The 18,857-nt window shown below is 37.3% G+C and overlaps 3 protein-coding genes across 4 annotated transcripts; 2 read left to right on the top strand and 1 right to left on the bottom strand.

Moving 5' to 3' along the window:
- Positions 1-39: 39 nt before the first annotated feature.
- On the top strand, positions 40-2,117 carry lsm7 (LSM7 homolog, U6 small nuclear RNA and mRNA degradation associated). 2 transcript variants are annotated; one of them, XR_013784638.1, is made up of 5 exons: positions 40-73; positions 324-414; positions 516-587; positions 776-1,504; positions 2,058-2,117. XR_013784638.1 is itself a non-coding variant. In XM_079424641.1 (4 exons), the coding sequence occupies exons 1-4, from the start codon at positions 68-70 to the stop codon at positions 916-918; spliced, it is 312 nt and encodes a 103-aa protein (XP_079280767.1). In that variant the 5' UTR covers positions 40-67; the 3' UTR covers positions 919-2,117. The 2 variants fall into 2 exon arrangements, 1 of the variants encoding a protein (XP_079280767.1); XM_079424641.1 differs by having other exon boundaries at positions 776-2,117.
- A 2,332-nt stretch (positions 2,118-4,449) lies between these two features.
- Positions 4,450-11,968, top strand: tmprss9 (transmembrane serine protease 9; the record flags this gene model as incomplete). The annotated part of the gene is made up of 14 exons (XM_079425110.1): positions 4,450-4,582; positions 4,679-4,806; positions 4,907-4,974; positions 5,550-5,725; positions 5,819-5,860; positions 5,932-6,045; positions 6,656-6,821; positions 6,906-7,180; positions 7,394-7,536; positions 7,621-8,008; positions 9,684-9,852; positions 9,955-10,220; positions 11,380-11,516; positions 11,807-11,968. 14 exons carry the CDS (start codon positions 4,450-4,452, stop codon positions 11,966-11,968), a joined length of 2,367 nt encoding a protein of 788 aa, XP_079281236.1.
- A 4,255-nt stretch (positions 11,969-16,223) lies between these two features.
- Positions 16,224-18,693, bottom strand: timm13 (translocase of inner mitochondrial membrane 13 homolog (yeast)). The gene is made up of 3 exons (XM_079425149.1): positions 18,474-18,693; positions 17,283-17,351; positions 16,224-17,191 (listed from the first exon to the last, which is right to left on the bottom strand). The coding sequence occupies exons 1-3, from the start codon at positions 18,591-18,593 to the stop codon at positions 17,093-17,095; spliced, it is 288 nt and encodes a 95-aa protein (XP_079281275.1). The 5' UTR covers positions 18,594-18,693; the 3' UTR covers positions 16,224-17,092.
- Positions 18,694-18,857: the final 164 nt, after the last annotated feature.

Raw genomic sequence — 18,857 nt, 5'->3', positions numbered from 1 at the left:
ATTGGTCGAGAGGAGGCAAGAGTCAAACGTCAACGCAGAGTGGGCGGGGCGTACAGGAGTTTTGAACATGGCGGTGAGTAGCGCAAACGTTTCCTCACCGTTCACTTTATAAACGCTTCTATAGACACGTGGCTTTTACAAACAAACGCACATATAAACACACAAATGTCTTGTGGGCTCTTAAAGTTTAATTTGACACACTAGAGCCAGCTGGTTATTGTAAATGTGATGTATTGTGTTGTGTATTATTGCGCTAAGCTACATGGTCTGATATATATTATACAGGCCTGTGATATATTATATATAATCCGTGGTCTTTTCAGGATAAAGAGAAGAAAAAGAAGGAGAGTATTTTTGATTTGTCGAAATACATCGACAAACATATAAGAGTAAAGTTCCAAGGAGGTCGTGAAGGTGAGACAGTTGTTTTATGAGCTAAATTAAGGGTTTAAATGATATAATGACATTATATTATGTTTAAGATGAATTTAACATTCATTGTTTCCTGTTTTCAGCAAGTGGGGTCTTAAAAGGCTTCGACCCGCTGTTGAATCTTGTGTTGGATGGCACCATTGAATACATGCGAGGTAAAATCTCCAGACTGATTGTGAAATAAATAATAGAAATAATTTTACATTTTTAGCTATTTTTTATTTATTTTAATAGTTTATATTTTTATTCTAATCAAACAGTTAATAAGATTCAAGGTTTAATGTTTATTTATTTTACTACATAGTCGTTGTGCATGATTCCTGATCACATACTTTTTACGCAGATCCTGATGATCAGTATAAACTGACCGAAGACACCAGGCAGCTCGGTCTGGTTGTATGTCGAGGGACGTCCGTCGTGTTGATCTGTCCACAGGACGGCATGGAGGCCATTCCGAACCCTTTCATTCAACAGCAAGATGGATAATATTCATCTGTGTTTTTGTGTAGATGTCCGGTGAAGAAAATAGATGGTTTTGTTAGGTCTGAAATCATGAAAAATACATTTTGTATTTAGACTCAGGATAAATGTTTTTGTTTTTGTGGTTTATGAAACTCATATGTTTTGTGTTGATTATGGTTTGAATTATAAGGCATGTTTTCTGTTCATGAAAATGGGTGCGTGATGTTGCCCTAGTTCTTTCAGTGTTGTTTTCTTAATTTGGACATTAATAAACATCTGGGATATAACCGTTTCTAAATTAAGCAAAAACGAAGATTATGCCTGTACCTCAAAGGGTGGATCCCACAGGATTACCATCTCAGAAGGCTTTTGTACAAACACAGTTGAACATTCAGCAAGCTTTCAGTGAACATCTTTGTATAATCTAAATGGAAACTGTATTTTGAAGGTCTTTGGTTCTGAGACGCCTTGAGAAAACGTTTGTGTTTACCTTTGTGGTGTCGTCTTCCCTGTTTCACAGTTGCAAAACTAATTCCTAAGATTAAAGACTCGGTTATGGACCCTTCCCTATTTGGGATAATGTTTTTCTTTTGTCAAGAACATCCATACAGTTTGTTATACTTGCTCACCAATGGATCCTCTGCAGTTAATGGGTGCCGTCAGAATGAGAGTCCAAACAGCTGATAAAAACATCCAGTCTAACATCTTGTAAAGTGAAAAACATAGCGTTTCTAAAAAATCCATCATTAAGGTTTTTTAACTTTGAACCGTTACTTATGGCAAAAACGTAAGTCTATAATCCATAATAATACTTCCTTCAGTGGAAGTTCATCATCTGTTGGATTTTCAAATCAAAATCCACAAACATTTGTTTAGAAGTGTTTCAGACTGTTTTTGCTCGTAAAATGTGATTTATATGTGCGCATTCCTCTCTTAATTCAGACGAGATGACTTTTTCACTGGAGAAAGCAATATTATGGATAGAGAACTTGTATTTTAGCCAGAAGCTGTGGTTTGATGTTAAAAATGTCTTGATGATGTATTTGTTACTTAGAAACATGCAGTTTTTCACTTCACAAGATATTAACTGATGGACTGGAGTTGGATTATTGTGATGTTTTTATCAGCAGTTTGGACTCTCATTCTGACGGCACCCATTACAGAGGATCCATTGGTGAGCAATTGACATTTCTTCATAAAGAAATAAACCCATCTACATCTTGCATGGCCTGAGAGTGAGTACATTTTCAGCAAATTTTCATTTTTGAGTAAACATTTCCTTTAAAGTATAACAGAATAACTACTGTCACATACACTCAAATCATGTTTTTCTATAACCTTCACTAAAAGCTTGGAAACAAGGGTTTTTCCACCAAGAAGAGGGCTTTTTTTGATGGATATCAGATTGAGATTAGCCATTCATGCTTCTTAGCACAGCCACAAAGCCCTACTTGTAAACTCTCAGGATTGACTTTAGGTGGGAAACAGCATGTACATCAATATACTAGTGAGATCCAGTATAGTTTCCACTCTGATATTTAATGCAATACGTGTGTGGTAACTGAGATTTGTTGGTCCCTCCATTTGTGATGGCAGTTTTCTAGCAGTTATGAATGAAAGGCTCAGTGTGTCTTGCCTCACTGATGCTCTTTTGAACAGCAGGACTTTCCAGATTTTATCAGTGTGTTCAGTTATAGTGGTTCAGGGTCTGTTAACTGATGGTTAACTTTAGAGGGGTCTGTAAGAGGAGCTGCTGTCTGAAGCCACGCCAACTCTTAATACTATTCCAGGTCAGTAGAAGTCTGAGGAGCGGCAGGCTAGTGTGACAAGCTGCAATTCATGCATTTCATTTTGCACAGTAGATTAAACCTATGAGGTTGAAAAAAAGGGGGAATAATGACAAAGTTATATCATAATAAAAATTAATATAGAAATAAAAAATAACTTTTGACAAACAGATCTATCAGCTAAAATACATTCTACATGCATGAAACATGGGAAAACATCAATGTATAATAAAAAGGTAATGTATATATATTACATATATACTTCTGAGTTTTTATTGTTTATATCTGTTCATTTTTATTTAGACTTTGATAGCTTATATACATATCAGAAGTAGATTTGTTAGCTAGAATCCATTCTATGAAGTAAAAGATATAAAATATAACAGAATAAGTTGGTATATAAAAAGATACAAAATAAGGGCATAAACAGGAAAGATAAAATCACATGAAGCGTTGATAGATAGATAGATAGATAGATAGATAGATAGATAGATAGATAGATAGATAGATAGATAGATAGATAGATAGATAGATAGATAGATAGATAGATAGATAGAAATGTAAAACTACTTGAAGTATAAGCTTCTGGATTTGTTTTAGATCCCCCCCCCCCTCCCATTTAACCACTCCTAAGAGCAACAACTATTATTTCTCTAAATCTCTTAGAAGTCTTAAAGTAATATTTTTAGAAATATTTGAGGATTTTGTTATAAAAACAACAGATTTATGTGGACAACGCAGCACCGACCAATCAAACACGAGATACCTGTGTGGAGCCCCGCCCACTGGCAATCCTACCGCATAACAGTGCCGCGTTCTATATAGTCTCCAAACCTATCGTGAGGTTTATTCGGACGTCAACGTAAAGATCAGACGCCTCAGTGACCTTATGCTGTCTGAAACGGTGAGAAACAACCTATTCAACGCTACTGAACTAGTTATTGGTGCGTGAACTGTGCCAGTAGTTATCACTCACCGAGTCAGTTTTAATAGGCTTTTTGCATTGCTTTGCATCGAGTTCCACAGAATAGTATTTTAACTGTATAGTCACGTAAAATATCTATGTTCATTATGTTAAAAACGAAAATATTATTATATTGCATTTTGTAATTGATCTGTTTGTTGCACATTATTATAGCTATTTTATATTTGACACCATTACACTGTTTTTTTGCATGCATGCATGCACATAATAATTTTGCAATTTATGTTTTAGATGGGATATATAGTGAGCATACTCCTACTGTTTTTAGCATGCATTTTTGTAGTTGTTGTGACCTGACATAAGTATTTAATTATTATATATAATATTTTTCTTTAATTTCAAATATTTTATCCATTTGATTATAATCTAGATTAATTGGAGTATATTGTTTTTTATTTGATACTGTTGCATGGTTGTTGGCAAGCATACAAATAATAGTTTTAATTGGCATTAATCGTCTGTTTGATGTCGATATATGTAATGAGAGAGTTGTTGTGGCATTTACAACCCTGAAGTGAAAAGTAACTATATCAATATATTCAGGAACAGCAAGCTTCATATTTCTGTGTTATAACATTTCCGACTCGACAGAGGTTTGTTTAGGCTTTTCGGAACCACACCTAGTATTGTCTCTTTCTTTGGCTGGTGAACTAATATTTTGATCTCTTAAAAACCCAATCCTATTTTTACCTGGTCATCTGTCTGTATTTCTTACCTCCATGTGTTCTTGTGTTTTACAGTTTGGATGTCCAGGTTGTGTTGCAGGTCTTTGTATAGACTGAAATGGAGAAGAAAGACTTGAATAAGTGGCCCGAGGGTGATCCACGGCCAGCTTACCTCTCCACTTGCAAATGTATGACTTTAGCTGCCATATTGATTCTTCTCATCATTGGGGCTGCTGTGGGATTTATGACAGGTGAACTCGATATATTTATTTTCAGTCATTTGTGCAAAGAATCAAAATATTCTGATACCGATGGAAACCTAAACCAACCTTGTTTTCCTTGTTTAGCGTATTTAATACAAGAGGAACATTATTTCATGGAAACAGTGGAATTGGAAGGTCTCAGTTATGATCCAGATCTGCGAGATAAAACATCAGGATTCTATGTTGTTCTGACCGCGACTCTGAAAGAAAAGGTATGACCAGAAGACATGAATGTTAATGTGAACAATTTATTAGTTCAAAACAATAAAATGCAGATGTAAAAAGGGATTTGGTGTCATCACTATTTTACAGATCAGGAATATCTTTAGTGCCTCTGCAGTGGCAAGTCACTTTATTGACTGCCAGATAGTTGCATATGGGTAGGTACACTGCTTTCACGCTATGTTTTAATTTGCTGAATCTGAATCAGACCATCCAAGATGTAGATGAATTTGTTTCTTCCTCAGAACAGATTTGGAGAAATTCATCACATCGCTTGCTCACAAATGGATATTCTGCCGTCAGAATGAGAGTCCAAACAGTTGATAAAAACATAATCTGCCATCACACTTTAACTGGAAAAAGCATTATTATGGACTGTTATTTCATCCAGAGTGATGATTCAAAGTTCAAATGCTTTAATGATGGATTTGTTTCTTACAAACATGCAGCTTTTCAGTTCACAGGACATTAATTGATGGAAGGCAGATTACTTTTGGATGTTTTTATCAGCTGTTTGGACTCTCATTCTGACTGCACCCATTCAAAACAGAGGATCCATTGGTGAGCAAGTGAAGTAGTGCTACATTTCTCCAAATTTGTTCTGATGAAGAAACAACTCATATTATCTTTGATGCCCTGAGGGTAAGTAACTTATTAGCAAATTTAAATTTTTGGGTTAACTATTCCTTTCACATGGTGGGGAATTGTGTTATTTGTCTGTAATATCTTTTAGGAATGCCAACACAAATGTTTTGACCACTCTACGTTTGGTCTTCCTGATCCCTCAAGTCCAGGGGTATACAGAGAGTTTTGTTCAAGACCACCTCCGCGCTGGATTGAAGGCAATGTTGAATGGGAAACCCATTGTTATCCCAGATTATGGAGAGATCACTGGCATTGTCCTTCTTGGTACTCTCCAGTTTCCTTTTTCCTCTTAACATTTTTTAAAAAAAATCAATAAAGTCAATAATAGTGTTATTTTGACCTATTTTATAATTCCAGGAGCAAGTGGAAAGTCATTCTATGAGATTGGCAATGACATAAGTAAGATCATATATTATTGATCATATTATTGTAAACTTAGAGTGCTCAGATTTGTTTGTTATTTATGGCAGGTAAATGTCCTGAGAACACATTCACTTGTGACAATGGCGAGTGCATCACAAAAACAAATCCAGAATGTGACTCTGTAACCGACTGTGTTGATGGTTCAGATGAAGCCTTTTGCTGTAAGTGTCAACATCTTGCTATTATGCTAACACTTGAACTAGCTGTTAGTTTCCTTTTTGTACATTAAAGAACTAATTTTTTGCTGTAAGTAAAGGACTTAATTGATAACATTTGACATTTTAGTATCAAAATAATTTAAAGTGGAACATGTATTTATGGTTGTGCTCGTTAAGGCAAACATCACGGTCAGTGAAGGCAAACATCAAGGACACGGTTAGTGATTTGAACAAACCACAAATCCCAATTAAACGTATATAATATTGGTACACATTTGAATGATATATCAAATTGTGCAACATAATGAGACAATGTGCACTATTAGTCTTCTATGGGTGTCTGCCCAATGGACAGCAATACTGGCAAAAAAAACAATAGACTTAAATTTAAGATGTACACAAGCTATATCTAGGGGCAAGAATTTCACAGAGACCAGAAGCTAAAATAAACCAACCAGAACAACCTAGAAATCACCTAGAATACCCTTGGGAATGCATAGAAACATGCTAAAGGCACTAAAAACACATTAGCAACCAAAGAACGATAGAATTGTAGTGGCTAGTTCTAGCTTAATTTATGTTCTTTGATTGTTAACCACTGTTTCTCTTATAGCCTGTGGAACACGTCCAGCCATGGCTAACCGTGTTGTGGGTGGTGAAAACGCCCGTCACGGGGAGCTACCTTGGCAGGTCAGTCTGAGACTACGTGGCCGTCATACCTGTGGTGCATCTATCATCAACAATCATTGGCTCGTCAGTGCTGCCCACTGTTTTGAAATGTGAGGAATCATTCTTGTAGAATCTTCATCAGCCCATCACTAGACACCAATGCATGTCTAAATATGTCGTCTTATATACCAAAGAGAAAACAACCCAAAAGATTGGACTGCTCTTGTGGGAGCCAATCTAGTCAGTGGGGAGGAGGACGAAGCCACCATAATAAACATCAAGTCCCTGGTTGTCTCTCCAAGATACGATCCAATGACCACTGACAGTGATGTGACCGTGCTGGAGTTGGAAACACCGTTGACGTTCAGCTCTTATGTTCAGCCAGTCTGTATCCCATCATCCTCTCATATTTTCATTCCTGGACAAAACTGCATCGTCTCTGGCTGGGGAGCTCTTAATCAGTACACCAGTGAGTATGTTTGATGTTGCGGAAAGCATCTGAATATACTTTTGCTTGAGTTTGTTAGGTTTTATTCAGATGTACTCGGTCACTTAGGTGCTCTTTTCTTGACCGAGTTCTTAGTCTTAAGATTCCATGAAGACCAGTGGTTTTGCCACAAGTCAAAAGTCTGACTACTTGAGACTACTCTTTTTAAGACTACTCCTCTTTGTGCCTGAGCAGGTGAGGTGCCTTCTACATTACAGAAGGCAATCGTGAAGATCATTGACTCGAAAGTTTGCAACAAGTCAACTGTATACAGAGGTGCACTTACCCAAAATATGATGTGTGCTGGGTTTCTTCAAGGGAAGGTGGACTCTTGTCAGGTAAAAGTGCTAGTAAAAATGCTTGATTAAAAGGTGTTTTAAAATTAAATATTCAACTGCTTTAAATGTGGTTTTGTCCTTCAGGGAGACTCCGGAGGCCCTCTGGTATGTGAAGTGTCCCCTGGACGCTTTTTCCTGGCTGGCTTGGTGAGTTGGGGAGTGGGATGTGCACAGATCAACAAGCCTGGGGTCTATTCCCGCATCACCAAGCTCCGCAACTGGATTCTGAGCTACACCAATACTGCACCAACAATCCAAGTCGCCCCTACTGTTCCTAGTGTCACAACCACTACGGTTCACATTGCAAAAGTTATGAGCCCATCCTCTGAGCAAGTTAGTAATGATTATAACCCTGCTCCTGGGAACTGCAGTGGTAATTATAACTGTGGAGGAGACATGTGCATCAGCAAGACAAACCCAGAGTGTGACAAAGTCACTGACTGCCCCAATGAGGCTGACGAGAAAAACTGTGGTAAATAATCTCTATCCATAATCTCAGTCTTTAGGATGCCCAATCCTGCTTCTGGAGATCCATTTTACTGAAAAGTTTAGCCCCAAACCTAATCAAACACGTAATTATTACAAAGAGGTGAGTTGGAGCAGGGTTGGAACTGAACTTTGCAGACAGGCACTAGAGTTGATCCTAGGATTGGGCACCCCTGCTCTACAACATTAACTCTGGTTTGCACTCACTTTAATGAAATGTTAACTAGCTAGAGTAGACCTTCGTCAGGGTAGGTGCCATATTTAAAGGGGTCATGAACTACCTTCGTTTTTTTTTTTATTTTGTACTGCTCTCTGAGGTGCTCTTATGTTATCTAAACTTTTACATAAAAATAGGCAATTTTCTGTCCTGTTTTTAACCCCCTTTATCAGAACGCTCTGTTTGAATAGGCGTGTTAGACTGTAGAAGTAAACGCCCACTAAAAGCTTGACAGCCTACATCCTTCATGGATGGACACTGCTGTGATTTAGATTAAAAACGAATAAATACTCAGTACATATCAAATGATCTGTAATAACAGACAAAGCAATAGTGACCACGTAATAAAAACTCACACTTGTGTGTTGCGACATTACTGCTGGATCCAATATAGTTGGCACCATATTGTCTTTTTGTATAAATTTTTCTGAAAATCATGCATCAAATTGTGCCTTGTTTTTAAACGAATCCGTGGTAAAATTAAGTGAACAAAGTGAAAGTGAAGTGACGTGTGGCCAAGTATGTTGACACATACTCGGAATTTATGCTCTGTATTTAACCCATTCAAGTGCACACGCACACACACACACACACAGCAGTGAACACACACACATTTACATTTACATTTAGTCATTTGGCAGACACTTTTATCCAAAGCGACTTACAATTGGGGAGCAGTGGGCAGCCATATTGCTGCGGGGCCTGAGGAGCAGTTGGGGGTTCAGTGTCTTGCTCAAGAGTCTCACCACAGTCGTGGTTAGGGTTGCCAACTTCAGATTATTAATAATTAAAGACAGTTTATAGATTTAATATGGGCTGCTTTTGGTGCTTGACACTTTTTTTATTGGTCATTTTGTGTTTCAAGAAAAATTTAAAATGTTTCTCTCCACTTAACAACATTGAAAGATGACTTCCCTTACTGATCATGTCTCTTGCACGGCTGGATGTTAGACTCATGAAAAATAAACAGGCAGTGATGTAGAAGCAGGTGTTCCACAAATTCCACAACCTGTTTTGGCAGAATGGCTTCAATGTAAGCTGTTTTAGACTAACAAGAAAGTTTTGAGCTCTGAAACTTACAGAATTTTTTAATAGCACAATGACCTCTAATGTGTCAAAAGATCAAGGGAATTTTGATTTCTCAGTTCATGACCCCTTTAAATTTAGATGAAAGAAGGGTAGAGGTACAGTATGTTCAATAGGTTGTACTGTCGCCACTTTTCACAACCCAGAGTTCTTTAGTGCACTGATAGTTTTTTCGGAATAGCATATTTTCAACATTGTGTTGGCTGATTGACACCAAGTTGCACAACTGTACAACCCATTGAACAGACCGTACATGCATTCCTCATGTCTTGTATTTATTGGTGTAAATGTAAATATATCTACCCCTATTAAGGACCCATTGAACTAGCTATAAAAGGGTCAACTGATTACTTTGTAGACTGTGGGAATCGTCCAGCTATGGGCCAGGAGAGGATTATTGGTGGTGTCACTGCCCATAGAGGTGAATGGCCATGGGTGGGCAGTCTGCAGTACCAACGCACTCACCGCTGTGGAGCTACGCTTATCCACTGCAAATGGCTCCTAACTGCAGCTCACTGCTTCAGAGGGTAGTGTACCTTTGATTGACATCTACCCAACATGCTCTACTTTCAGATCTGGACAGAGCTGAACAGGGAAGATTTAGTGTTTTGTTTTGTTTTCGTTACTAGTGGCCTGAACCCTGCCAGCTGGACGGTAAGTCTTGGCTCAGTCATTTTGTCTGGAGTGGGTGCTCTGGTGATTCCAGTGCAAAGGATCATCCCTCATCCAGCTTTCAATGGCAGCACCATGGACTTCGATGTGACCCTGGTGGAACTCTCTATCCCTGCCCCCAAGTCCTACACCATCCAAACTGTGTGTTTGCCTTCTCCCTGGCATAGCTTCATCAAAAATATGGAATGCTACATCATTGGATGGGGTGCTGAGAGGGAGGATGGTAAGTTTGTGGTTGGTCAAGGTGACCAAGACAAAACCTAATACTAGTAGTTTATGATATCGTTTTCACCCTACACGTTTTGGTGCGGACATAGGTTCGATTGACCTTAATGTGTGAGTAATGCTGAAGCTGTCTTTCAAACTAATGTGTGCACCAAGGAACCACACATTTTCCATCTGTATGGAAAAGGGAATTTGATTCACATTAGTTGTTGTACATTTTGTAATGGATGTAAAAACAAACCAAATATGAAATGCTATGTGCCAGAGGTGGCCAACATCTGTCTTGAATAGCCACTGTCCTGGAAGCAAGTGTGCAAGTCTGTCCCAGGTCTTTAAAATGCCAAAGCATAGTGCCCTTAACGCACCCTAAATCCCAATCTCAAATACTGCTCCGGAGCGCTATTCGAGGCTTAGCGTATTCCATCATGTATCTTGTTCTGGAAATAAACGGAGACTTTTTGCCAACATTTCACAAGAGGTCACAGAAACCTTTCCGATGTAAGCTAAATATTAATATAATAAATAGATATTACAAATAATTTGTTAGAAAACAAAGTTTTGCACATTTATTTGTGCAAAGATGAGTAGTGGTGATATTTATTTTGTACATTTGCAACTGTTTTTATCACTTAATTAGATGCACCACAAATTAAATTGCATCATGTTATAGGGACTACTGAATAGACATTTAGAAGTTGATTTTAATATGCAAAGTATTTAAAATAAAAATGTAAACACTTGCGTTTTTACAACACTATAACCTAAGTGCTTCCCATCATGTAATGAAAAGGTCTACACACACTTGTGGTCTTCAACCTCACTTGAACAATTGGGCCAAATACAGGAAATACGTCATAGAAGTAGTCAAGTGCAAAGACTGCAAGTGTGGGTATTTGGACAAGGCATGTGACTCTCCAGGACCAAAGTTAGCCACCCCTGCTATATGCTATTAGTAAACCACTTGGGTATCCATCATTGGTATTGTGGGATTTAAGATTGGGTCAAACGTACCAAGTGTGAAAATGACATAAAAAACAGCTCTTCTACTCTTCTATACTTCCCCTACTTTAAGTCTTTTTCCAAAAAGATATGGAAAATTGCGACTGCTTTTGTTTGACAAGGTGCATTATGACATATGGTCTGTTTATCCCATGTAGGCATGATAACCAGTTTGCTGCAAAAAGCACAGGTTAATGTCATTGATCAGTTGGACTGCCAGCAAGCTTATGGTGCTGAATTTACCAACAACATGATGTGTGCTGGCTCTATGGAAGGAGACAAGGACACATGTCTGGTGAGTTTCTGGTCAAAAATTTGTTTCCAGTATTAAACAGTTCTGAATTCATCTCTTTGTAGGAGAAATCTGAATCACTTTTTCTTTTTCACTGTTGCACTTACCCAATGATACTTAATGCTCTAAAAGTCTTTTGTTCCACTTAAAACATCCACCATGCCTCTTAAGCTGATTACGTAACCAAGCCCAATGTAACCCAACCATATCCTTGAGTTTTTAAAAGACTTCTGTAAATGTCATACCTTCCATAAAAACACCAATGAACGCAGTGGTCTTGTCTTTGTCTGCAGGGAGACTCAGGGGGCCCTCTGGTGTGCTGCGAACCCCACGGCCAGTGGTTTCTGGCTGGGGTGACCAGCTGGGGTTATGGCTGTGGTCGACTTGGCTTCCCTGGAGTTTACACGCAGGTGACGGCTGTCAGAGAATGGATATCTATATACCTCCCTTTTTAAGAATATCCACCACCTTCTTTCTCACAAGTGACATGCAGTCGTATCTCTCAACTGAAAAGAATGCATGAAACTCAAATGGACTTTACCAATAGGTTCAAACTAAAATATTTATTTTTCGTATTACCAATGTATTCTGGTGTACAAAGCAGTAGCCCTTCATGTGCTATAGCCATTGAGACTATTAACCCATTAGGACCTCACTGAATCTGCAGACTTTCTTAACGTAATGAATTAAGGAATAATCAATGGAAATGCTCCTAATTAGTTAGGATGCAGATTCCACGTGGCCCGGAGTGTAACTAACATAGCTTCAAAATAATGATAATTTTGAAGTGGTTTTCACTTCAGGTGTAAGATAATAAAAAATGGCAACATTTGCTTGCCTGAAGTTTGATAAATTCTGATTTCAAGAGACAAATATCAGCCGCAGGATTTATACTGCTGTAACACAAAATGGACTTTACTACAAAATGGCAATTTGTTTTTACTTGGTTGATGAAGAAAGAAGGATTAAGGAATGTTAAGTAAAGAAACATATTGTATATTACGATGGAAACCATACCAATGTTTATGCCATTAAGGCCCTGTCCCAGATGGAACACTTCATGTGCACTTGCGGTCTTACTGACTTAGAATGGCTGTGTGCGCATGTCAGTTAAGTCAACAAGAGTGTAGGGTATCCCGTTTGCCATTTTTACGTTCAAAAGTGTGTTCACGAGCGCCCCCCTTTGCAGCCTCAATCAGCACTTCTGCTGAGCCCGCACTGGGGCGAGGTTCGCAGCAGCCTTCTACCCGACAGTCAAAGTGGCATTACGTCACGAAAGTGCGGACTCAGACCGCAAGGGTTTAGGGTGCCATTTGGGACAGGGCCTAAACAAGATATTTTTCAAATTGTTTCTCCACCATAACAATACTTGACCAGGCTGTAGATAAAGCAGGGTTCCCACTCTTTCATGAACATCAGATTCAAGGACTTTTTAAGCACCATTTATTTTATATCAAGCACCTATCAAATTCACACACCAGCGAATGTAGTGTCATGAAAGACCTTACAGTACTAAACATTTTACTTACACTTAACATTTACATTAAAAATTTCAGAGTAATAATGTTTTGAATGTGTAGGTTTCATAAATTTAGACCGTTTTGAGTAGTCGTGTTCGAAGAATTTAATGAAATCCATTGAAGTTAATACTGGTAATATTCAAATACAATTTCTAAAATATTTTTAGAAAAACAGCAAACTACAAAAAACAAAACTGTTTTTTGCTGTAGTTCTTGTACAAGATTTAAATTTGAAAGAATTTCACCATTTTTAAATGAATAAAAAGTGGTTAAATGTTGTAATAACACTGTAAACCTGTTAACATTAAAAGCATGTTCTCTCAATAGAGACGTTACTCATTAATAAACAACTCAAGTCAAAATTATTTTGTAAATCCCATTTTTTTCATCTTTGACCTAGAGGAATGTAGCTGCTCAAACATGCAGCTGCTCAAAATTTCTATATATTTTTTTAATATGTCATGAACATTTTAAACATTGTACATGTGCAAATCTGCAAATAAATATAAAGAAAAGAAATAAAAAAATAGGACTTTCTATTTGCTTTTAAACTGTAAACGCGTTCCACTAAGCAGTTTTTCTTATTTTTCAAGTTCTAAATTTTCTCCTTAGCTCCATGTCGCAGTAAGTTTTGGGAGTTAATTTTTAGTCCATCTCCTATCTTGAAAAGTCTGTCTTGCAGAGATTGACTAAAAATGAGCTCCTAAAACTTACTGCTATTCTGGAAGATAAATTCTTCAAACAGTGGTACACCAGGATGTGGTGCTGGTCCATCAAGACTCACTCTCAACCAGTGTTCATTTCGTTGACGAATACTTTATCATAATTTTCATCAACGTCATTTTTTTCACTGACGACAACAAGACGATAATGAACGAAAACTTTTTGAATGACAAAAATTATGACAAATCTATCTAATCTAAAATGTTAGGGAGGGACAATTTGGGAAGAGATTCATTCAGAACGAATCTGCTGCATAGAAGGTTAGATGCAAACATATGAACCGGCGGGACATAAACTAAAATACACTTGCTGCACGGCGCATAAAACATAAAAACATGTCAATATGTGGGAGTAAGAGGAGAGCAGACATATGCATAAATCTGACGACGCAAGAGAGAACTCAATTCGGTCATGTTTTCTGAGTGCAGACACTGAAGCATACACACACAGAAAGCGCGTCTCACAGAAAGCGCGTCTCACAGCACGCGAGTACACTTTCACGTCGCATGAACGGAGAAATAAACACAAAATGATGTCGAAATGTCCGTTTTGACGAGTATTCACGTAAACACAGCTGTGAACGTAAACAGTAGGGAGAACGTGTATCAGTAGGCCTACATTGCATCCGTCACCGTGCATTCGGTTTTAAAGGGATAGCAGCCTAATTCAGTTGCTATTGTCCGAGTCATTGATGTTAATCAAGCAACAAAAGAAAGACATACAATCACTCACTGCTCTTGACTGAAAAACTTTAGTAGCCCTAAAGATTAATCTAAATTTATTTATAGAAATAAATATGTCTGCTTGAAAGAATGATAAACAAGTTGTTATAAAGAATGCATAATTAGCCTATATATAACCATTGGTATTTCATTAAAAAGAAGACCATATTCTTGTTCTTTATGAGAAGTGGTTTTATTTAATTTTATCAAAGGCATGTTGTGTGTCACCGCAGTTAAATTGCAGTCTATCATGATAAAAAACAATATCAAACCTATATAATGAGTTTGGAAATTTTAGAGAAATGCTTAATAAATGCACTGTAACTAAACCCATTAGATTTTAGCCGACTAAATCCACTGTAGATTTAGTCGACTAAAAATCTTATGATATTTAGTCAACTAAAACGAGACTAAAACTAAAAACAACTCAGATGAGTAAAATATGACTAAAACTATATGGCATTTTAGTCAAAAGACTATGACTAAAACTAAATCAAAATTTGCTGTGAAAATTAACACTGCTCTCAACTTATCCGTCTATAAAGCCTATAAAAATTTGTCTTCATGTATTTAACAACACTTCAGCATGTTATTCTCATTAAGTGAGGGTCATTTTTTAGGATTTTTTACGCAAGCAAAGTCTCTGAGAACCTGATATCTAATAATTCTGGAGACTCCAGGAAGGTTGCAGTTCTGGAAAATGGTGGCGCTGGAGACTAAATGTTTGATGGTTTACACCTAATTCTTCACATTAATTCTTAATTATTTTGCAGTTACCGTGTGTCTTATCTTCTCCACCTGTTTTTGTCTAAACCCGCTGTAACCAATGAGCATTTCGCTGACCAATGGTCATGTCTTAACTTTACAATTTCTGTATTGCATTAGTTTTGAATATTTCTCATTGGGGATTTAATCATTTTTGACTTTTCAGTTAAATCTCTTTTTTGGCTCATTTTATCTGTAAAAGAAAATGTGCCTAATAATTCTGCACACATGAAATGAGTTTTTCACTTCCAGCCTTCATGGGCAATTATATATCACTTATAAATGATTAATTACAAAATTAATAGTAGTTATTAAGATTGATGTGGTTTGGAATTGGTAAAATGTTCTTGGAAATAAATATGATTAGAATATCAACGTGTCTAATAATTATTCACGCACTGTAAAGATGTGCTCACTTTACACAGAGTGTGCGTGATCGTGTAATCGAAAGTGAACTGCGAGCGCTCATTCAAATGTGATTTCACTTATTAATAGCGCGAAAATGATATACAATATTAGAATGTTTGCGGGAGCGGCACACACACGTTGCGGGAGCGGACGGTAATGGCCAGACACTCAGCGGGAGCGGCTCGAGAAAACTCTAGGCTGCACATCAACACACGCTAGTTCTTTTCGCACTACCCCATCTCCACCCCAATTATTTGTGCCGTTTCGTTCTGTCTTTGACAGCACATATAGGACAATTTTGAAATAGCGCCATAAGCTAAATTTAATTCAAGCACTTTCAAGGACCTATGTTTGTTTTCAAGTACTTTCCAGGCCTTGAATCCATATGTCTGAAATTCAAGTACTTTCAAGAAGCGTGGGAACCCTGATAAAGACAATTCAGATGCATGCTATAGCGCCCCCTGTGGCAATGCTGGGAATGCAACACGTACATTCATTTACTTAGTGCGTTTCAGGCCTAATTTGTACAAATGGTGCTACATCTGTTAACCAATGAAAGAATAAACATCAATAAAAATGGACTAATTCAGTGGTATTTATTTGCATTTCATAAAAACAGCTTGGTGACAATTACACAACATCGGTCTGGACATGCCTTGGTGGAGTTTGTGTCTCTGTCCAAATCTTTCCAAGACTCAATGAAGCAAAGGAAATTGGAAATTTTGACGTGTGTACACAAATTGAACTACAGAGGCTTGCAGTTAAACAACCCTAGTACTGTACTTATGAGACAATGAGACAAATGACACTCCAGGGTTGACAATTGCAGTTTGTTCTTCAGAGGTAAGTAAGAAGGACTGTTTGGCTGCTCCTGGTGAAGAAGGGACCATTATTGCAACAAAGGCACCCCTGAATTCTCCCCCTCTGAGAGAAGAACAAGGTTTGTGGAACAGAGTTAGTAAAGTGAGCCCTTCCCTCAGGGAATGGAGTAACATCCACCCAATGACAAAATGACAGACGGTACGCTGAATTTTGATTGGCTGCTTGATAAATGGATAACAGCAAAAGGGGAGGAATCTGAATTTTAGCATTGTTTTTAAACATAGTGAAACCTCTGTACAGGAAAGAGGAGCTAAATTCCAGACCCATTCGTTTGTTATCCCAATTCCAGCCATCATTTTAAGCATAAGATTTGCTACTACAATTATCAATCTCTTAATCTGAATTTGTAAATTATTAAACAGCTATCTTATATAATCATTTTAACACACAAAATGTAATGAAAATGTCCATGTAGAGTCGAAATCCAACCACCTGGTTCCTTCTGTAACCATCAGCTGTTGTTGTGTGGTAAGAGAGCCAAGTCTATGCACCTGTCATGTATTCAGAGACTAGACATCTCTACCTGAGGATTGAGGTAGTACCGACTGCCATCTGCAAATCAAATACGTGCCCTTTCCCTCTGCAATCTGGAATTATATGCACGTGAGACCGTGTTCCATGCATCCATATATCGGTCCATACACATGGCAATGCATTTCTGTGAAAAAAAACAAAAGTGGAACAGATGGGTTTAGATTTTTTTTTTCTCAAATAAACATGGGTAACGGCATAGGAAGAGTCGCTCCCACCTGTTCAGAGTTGTCCAATGTGCTTCCTGGCTTGCCAATGCACTTCTTGAAGCATTTATCAGTCATTCTCTGCAATGCGGGACAAATTCTATTAGGAATGCATGGAATAATTTGGTAGTACCACCATGTTACCTTTCGGTACTTGTGATACCTTGAAGTAGGGCTGTGCAATTAAATCGCCTTCGATTATGAACACGAAATTGCCTAGCTTGTCAGTGAATTACGGTTCTGTGTAGTAATTCCTGCTCCATTTGAAAGTAGGTGATGGCGATTAACTACTAATCAAGAAACCGGTTTTACTGACTAGATGCACATGATAATCGAATTCGATTAATTGCACAGCCCTACCTTGAAGAACCTTGCAAAAAGGAAATATGCCAATATCATACAGTTAAAATTGTTGGTGTAGGATTTAGTTTGAAACAGTTCAGTCAGAAATTGCTAACACTTTTCACAAATGATTACTATGAAACGTGAAAAATTGAAGTAGAAACACTGAAATTATGTTTTCTAGTAAAATTTACTTCAAACTAGTTTTATTTACAACAAAATCATTATTTACAGTATCATATTGTGTTAGGATTACATTGTAATATTATGGTATTTTGAAATATTTATACGAATATATGGTATTTGAAGGTTTTTGGAAGAACACCATACAATGGCACTTTTTGTACTAATTTTCGGACATATTGTTGGACATATACCATGAGATTCTTGGATATACTTAGTAATACTACAGTACCTAAATAATTGTATACATACAACCACTGTACCATGGTGCAATCACAGTATTTTTGAAAGCGTACCATATTCATATACCATGGTATTTATATACAACACTACTTTCTATACAACAACTACAGTACTTAAAAATTACACCATGTTACAAAAACAGTTTTATCATATTTTAGAGACAAAATTGATAAAAAAGACTGTATGTACAATGATACAAGTTCAAAATAGCAGGATAATACCATGCTATTTTTTGGTAAGTGTACACAGTGATGAACTTTGCTGTGTTTAATGATAACTACCATGACATTTGCATGGTACTCCAAATTATACCATGGTCCATTTCTATTGATCAATTTATTTCCCAATATACATTAATAAAACCATTTAACACGTTTCTCAAAAACATACTAACAGAAACAACATATAGCATCTTAAGAGGTTAAAGTAACTGACTTGCAGCAGTTCTTGCGCGTTTGCAACAGCAATCTGAACTTTGACCTGCTCCATTATAGTGCCAGTGTCCATTTTACCAGACGAGGAGCCGGAAGAGAAATCTGAACCGAAACTGTCCATTTTACACACTTATAGACCTAAAAACAGTGTCACACTGGATAAAAGTCAGTGTCGCTTCGGTACATGTGATAACTGTGCCCTTGAGATGAACCGGAAGCGCTCTGGAAAACATCCTGACTGTTGACTTTTGGGATATGTAGTTTTTTAATTACAGCAATATCAGAAAGTAATAATAAAACTAAAAATAATCAATTACGTGATGAATTAAAGTCTTATTTTAAGGGAAGGTGCTATTAACATAAATTCTGATTTTAAAGCCAACAC

Source organism: Barbus barbus (assembly GCF_936440315.1).
Source record: "Barbus barbus genome assembly, chromosome: 9".
In the NCBI taxonomy this organism is placed as follows: domain Eukaryota; kingdom Metazoa; phylum Chordata; class Actinopteri; order Cypriniformes; family Cyprinidae; genus Barbus; species Barbus barbus.
This window is presented reverse-complemented; position numbering and strand designations above follow the sequence as displayed.

Excerpts from the sequence above, each read along its gene's own strand:
- lsm7 (XM_079424641.1), top strand. Across the intron at positions 415-515 it reads GTTCCAAGGAGGTCGTGAAG|CAAGTGGGGTCTTAAAAGGC; the intron begins GTGAGACAGTTG and ends TCCTGTTTTCAG. Across the intron at positions 588-775 it reads CACCATTGAATACATGCGAG|ATCCTGATGATCAGTATAAA; the intron begins GTAAAATCTCCA and ends CTTTTTACGCAG.
- timm13 (XM_079425149.1), bottom strand. The coding sequence starts at position 18,593 with ATGGACAGTTTCGGTTCAGATTTCTCTTCCGGCTCCTCGTCTGGTAAA. Across the intron at positions 17,352-18,473 it reads ACGCGCAAGAACTGCTGCAA|AGAATGACTGATAAATGCTT; the intron begins GTCAGTTACTTT and ends CCCGCATTGCAG. Across the intron at positions 17,192-17,282 it reads CATTGGACAACTCTGAACAG|AAATGCATTGCCATGTGTAT; the intron begins GTGGGAGCGACT and ends TTTTTTTCACAG.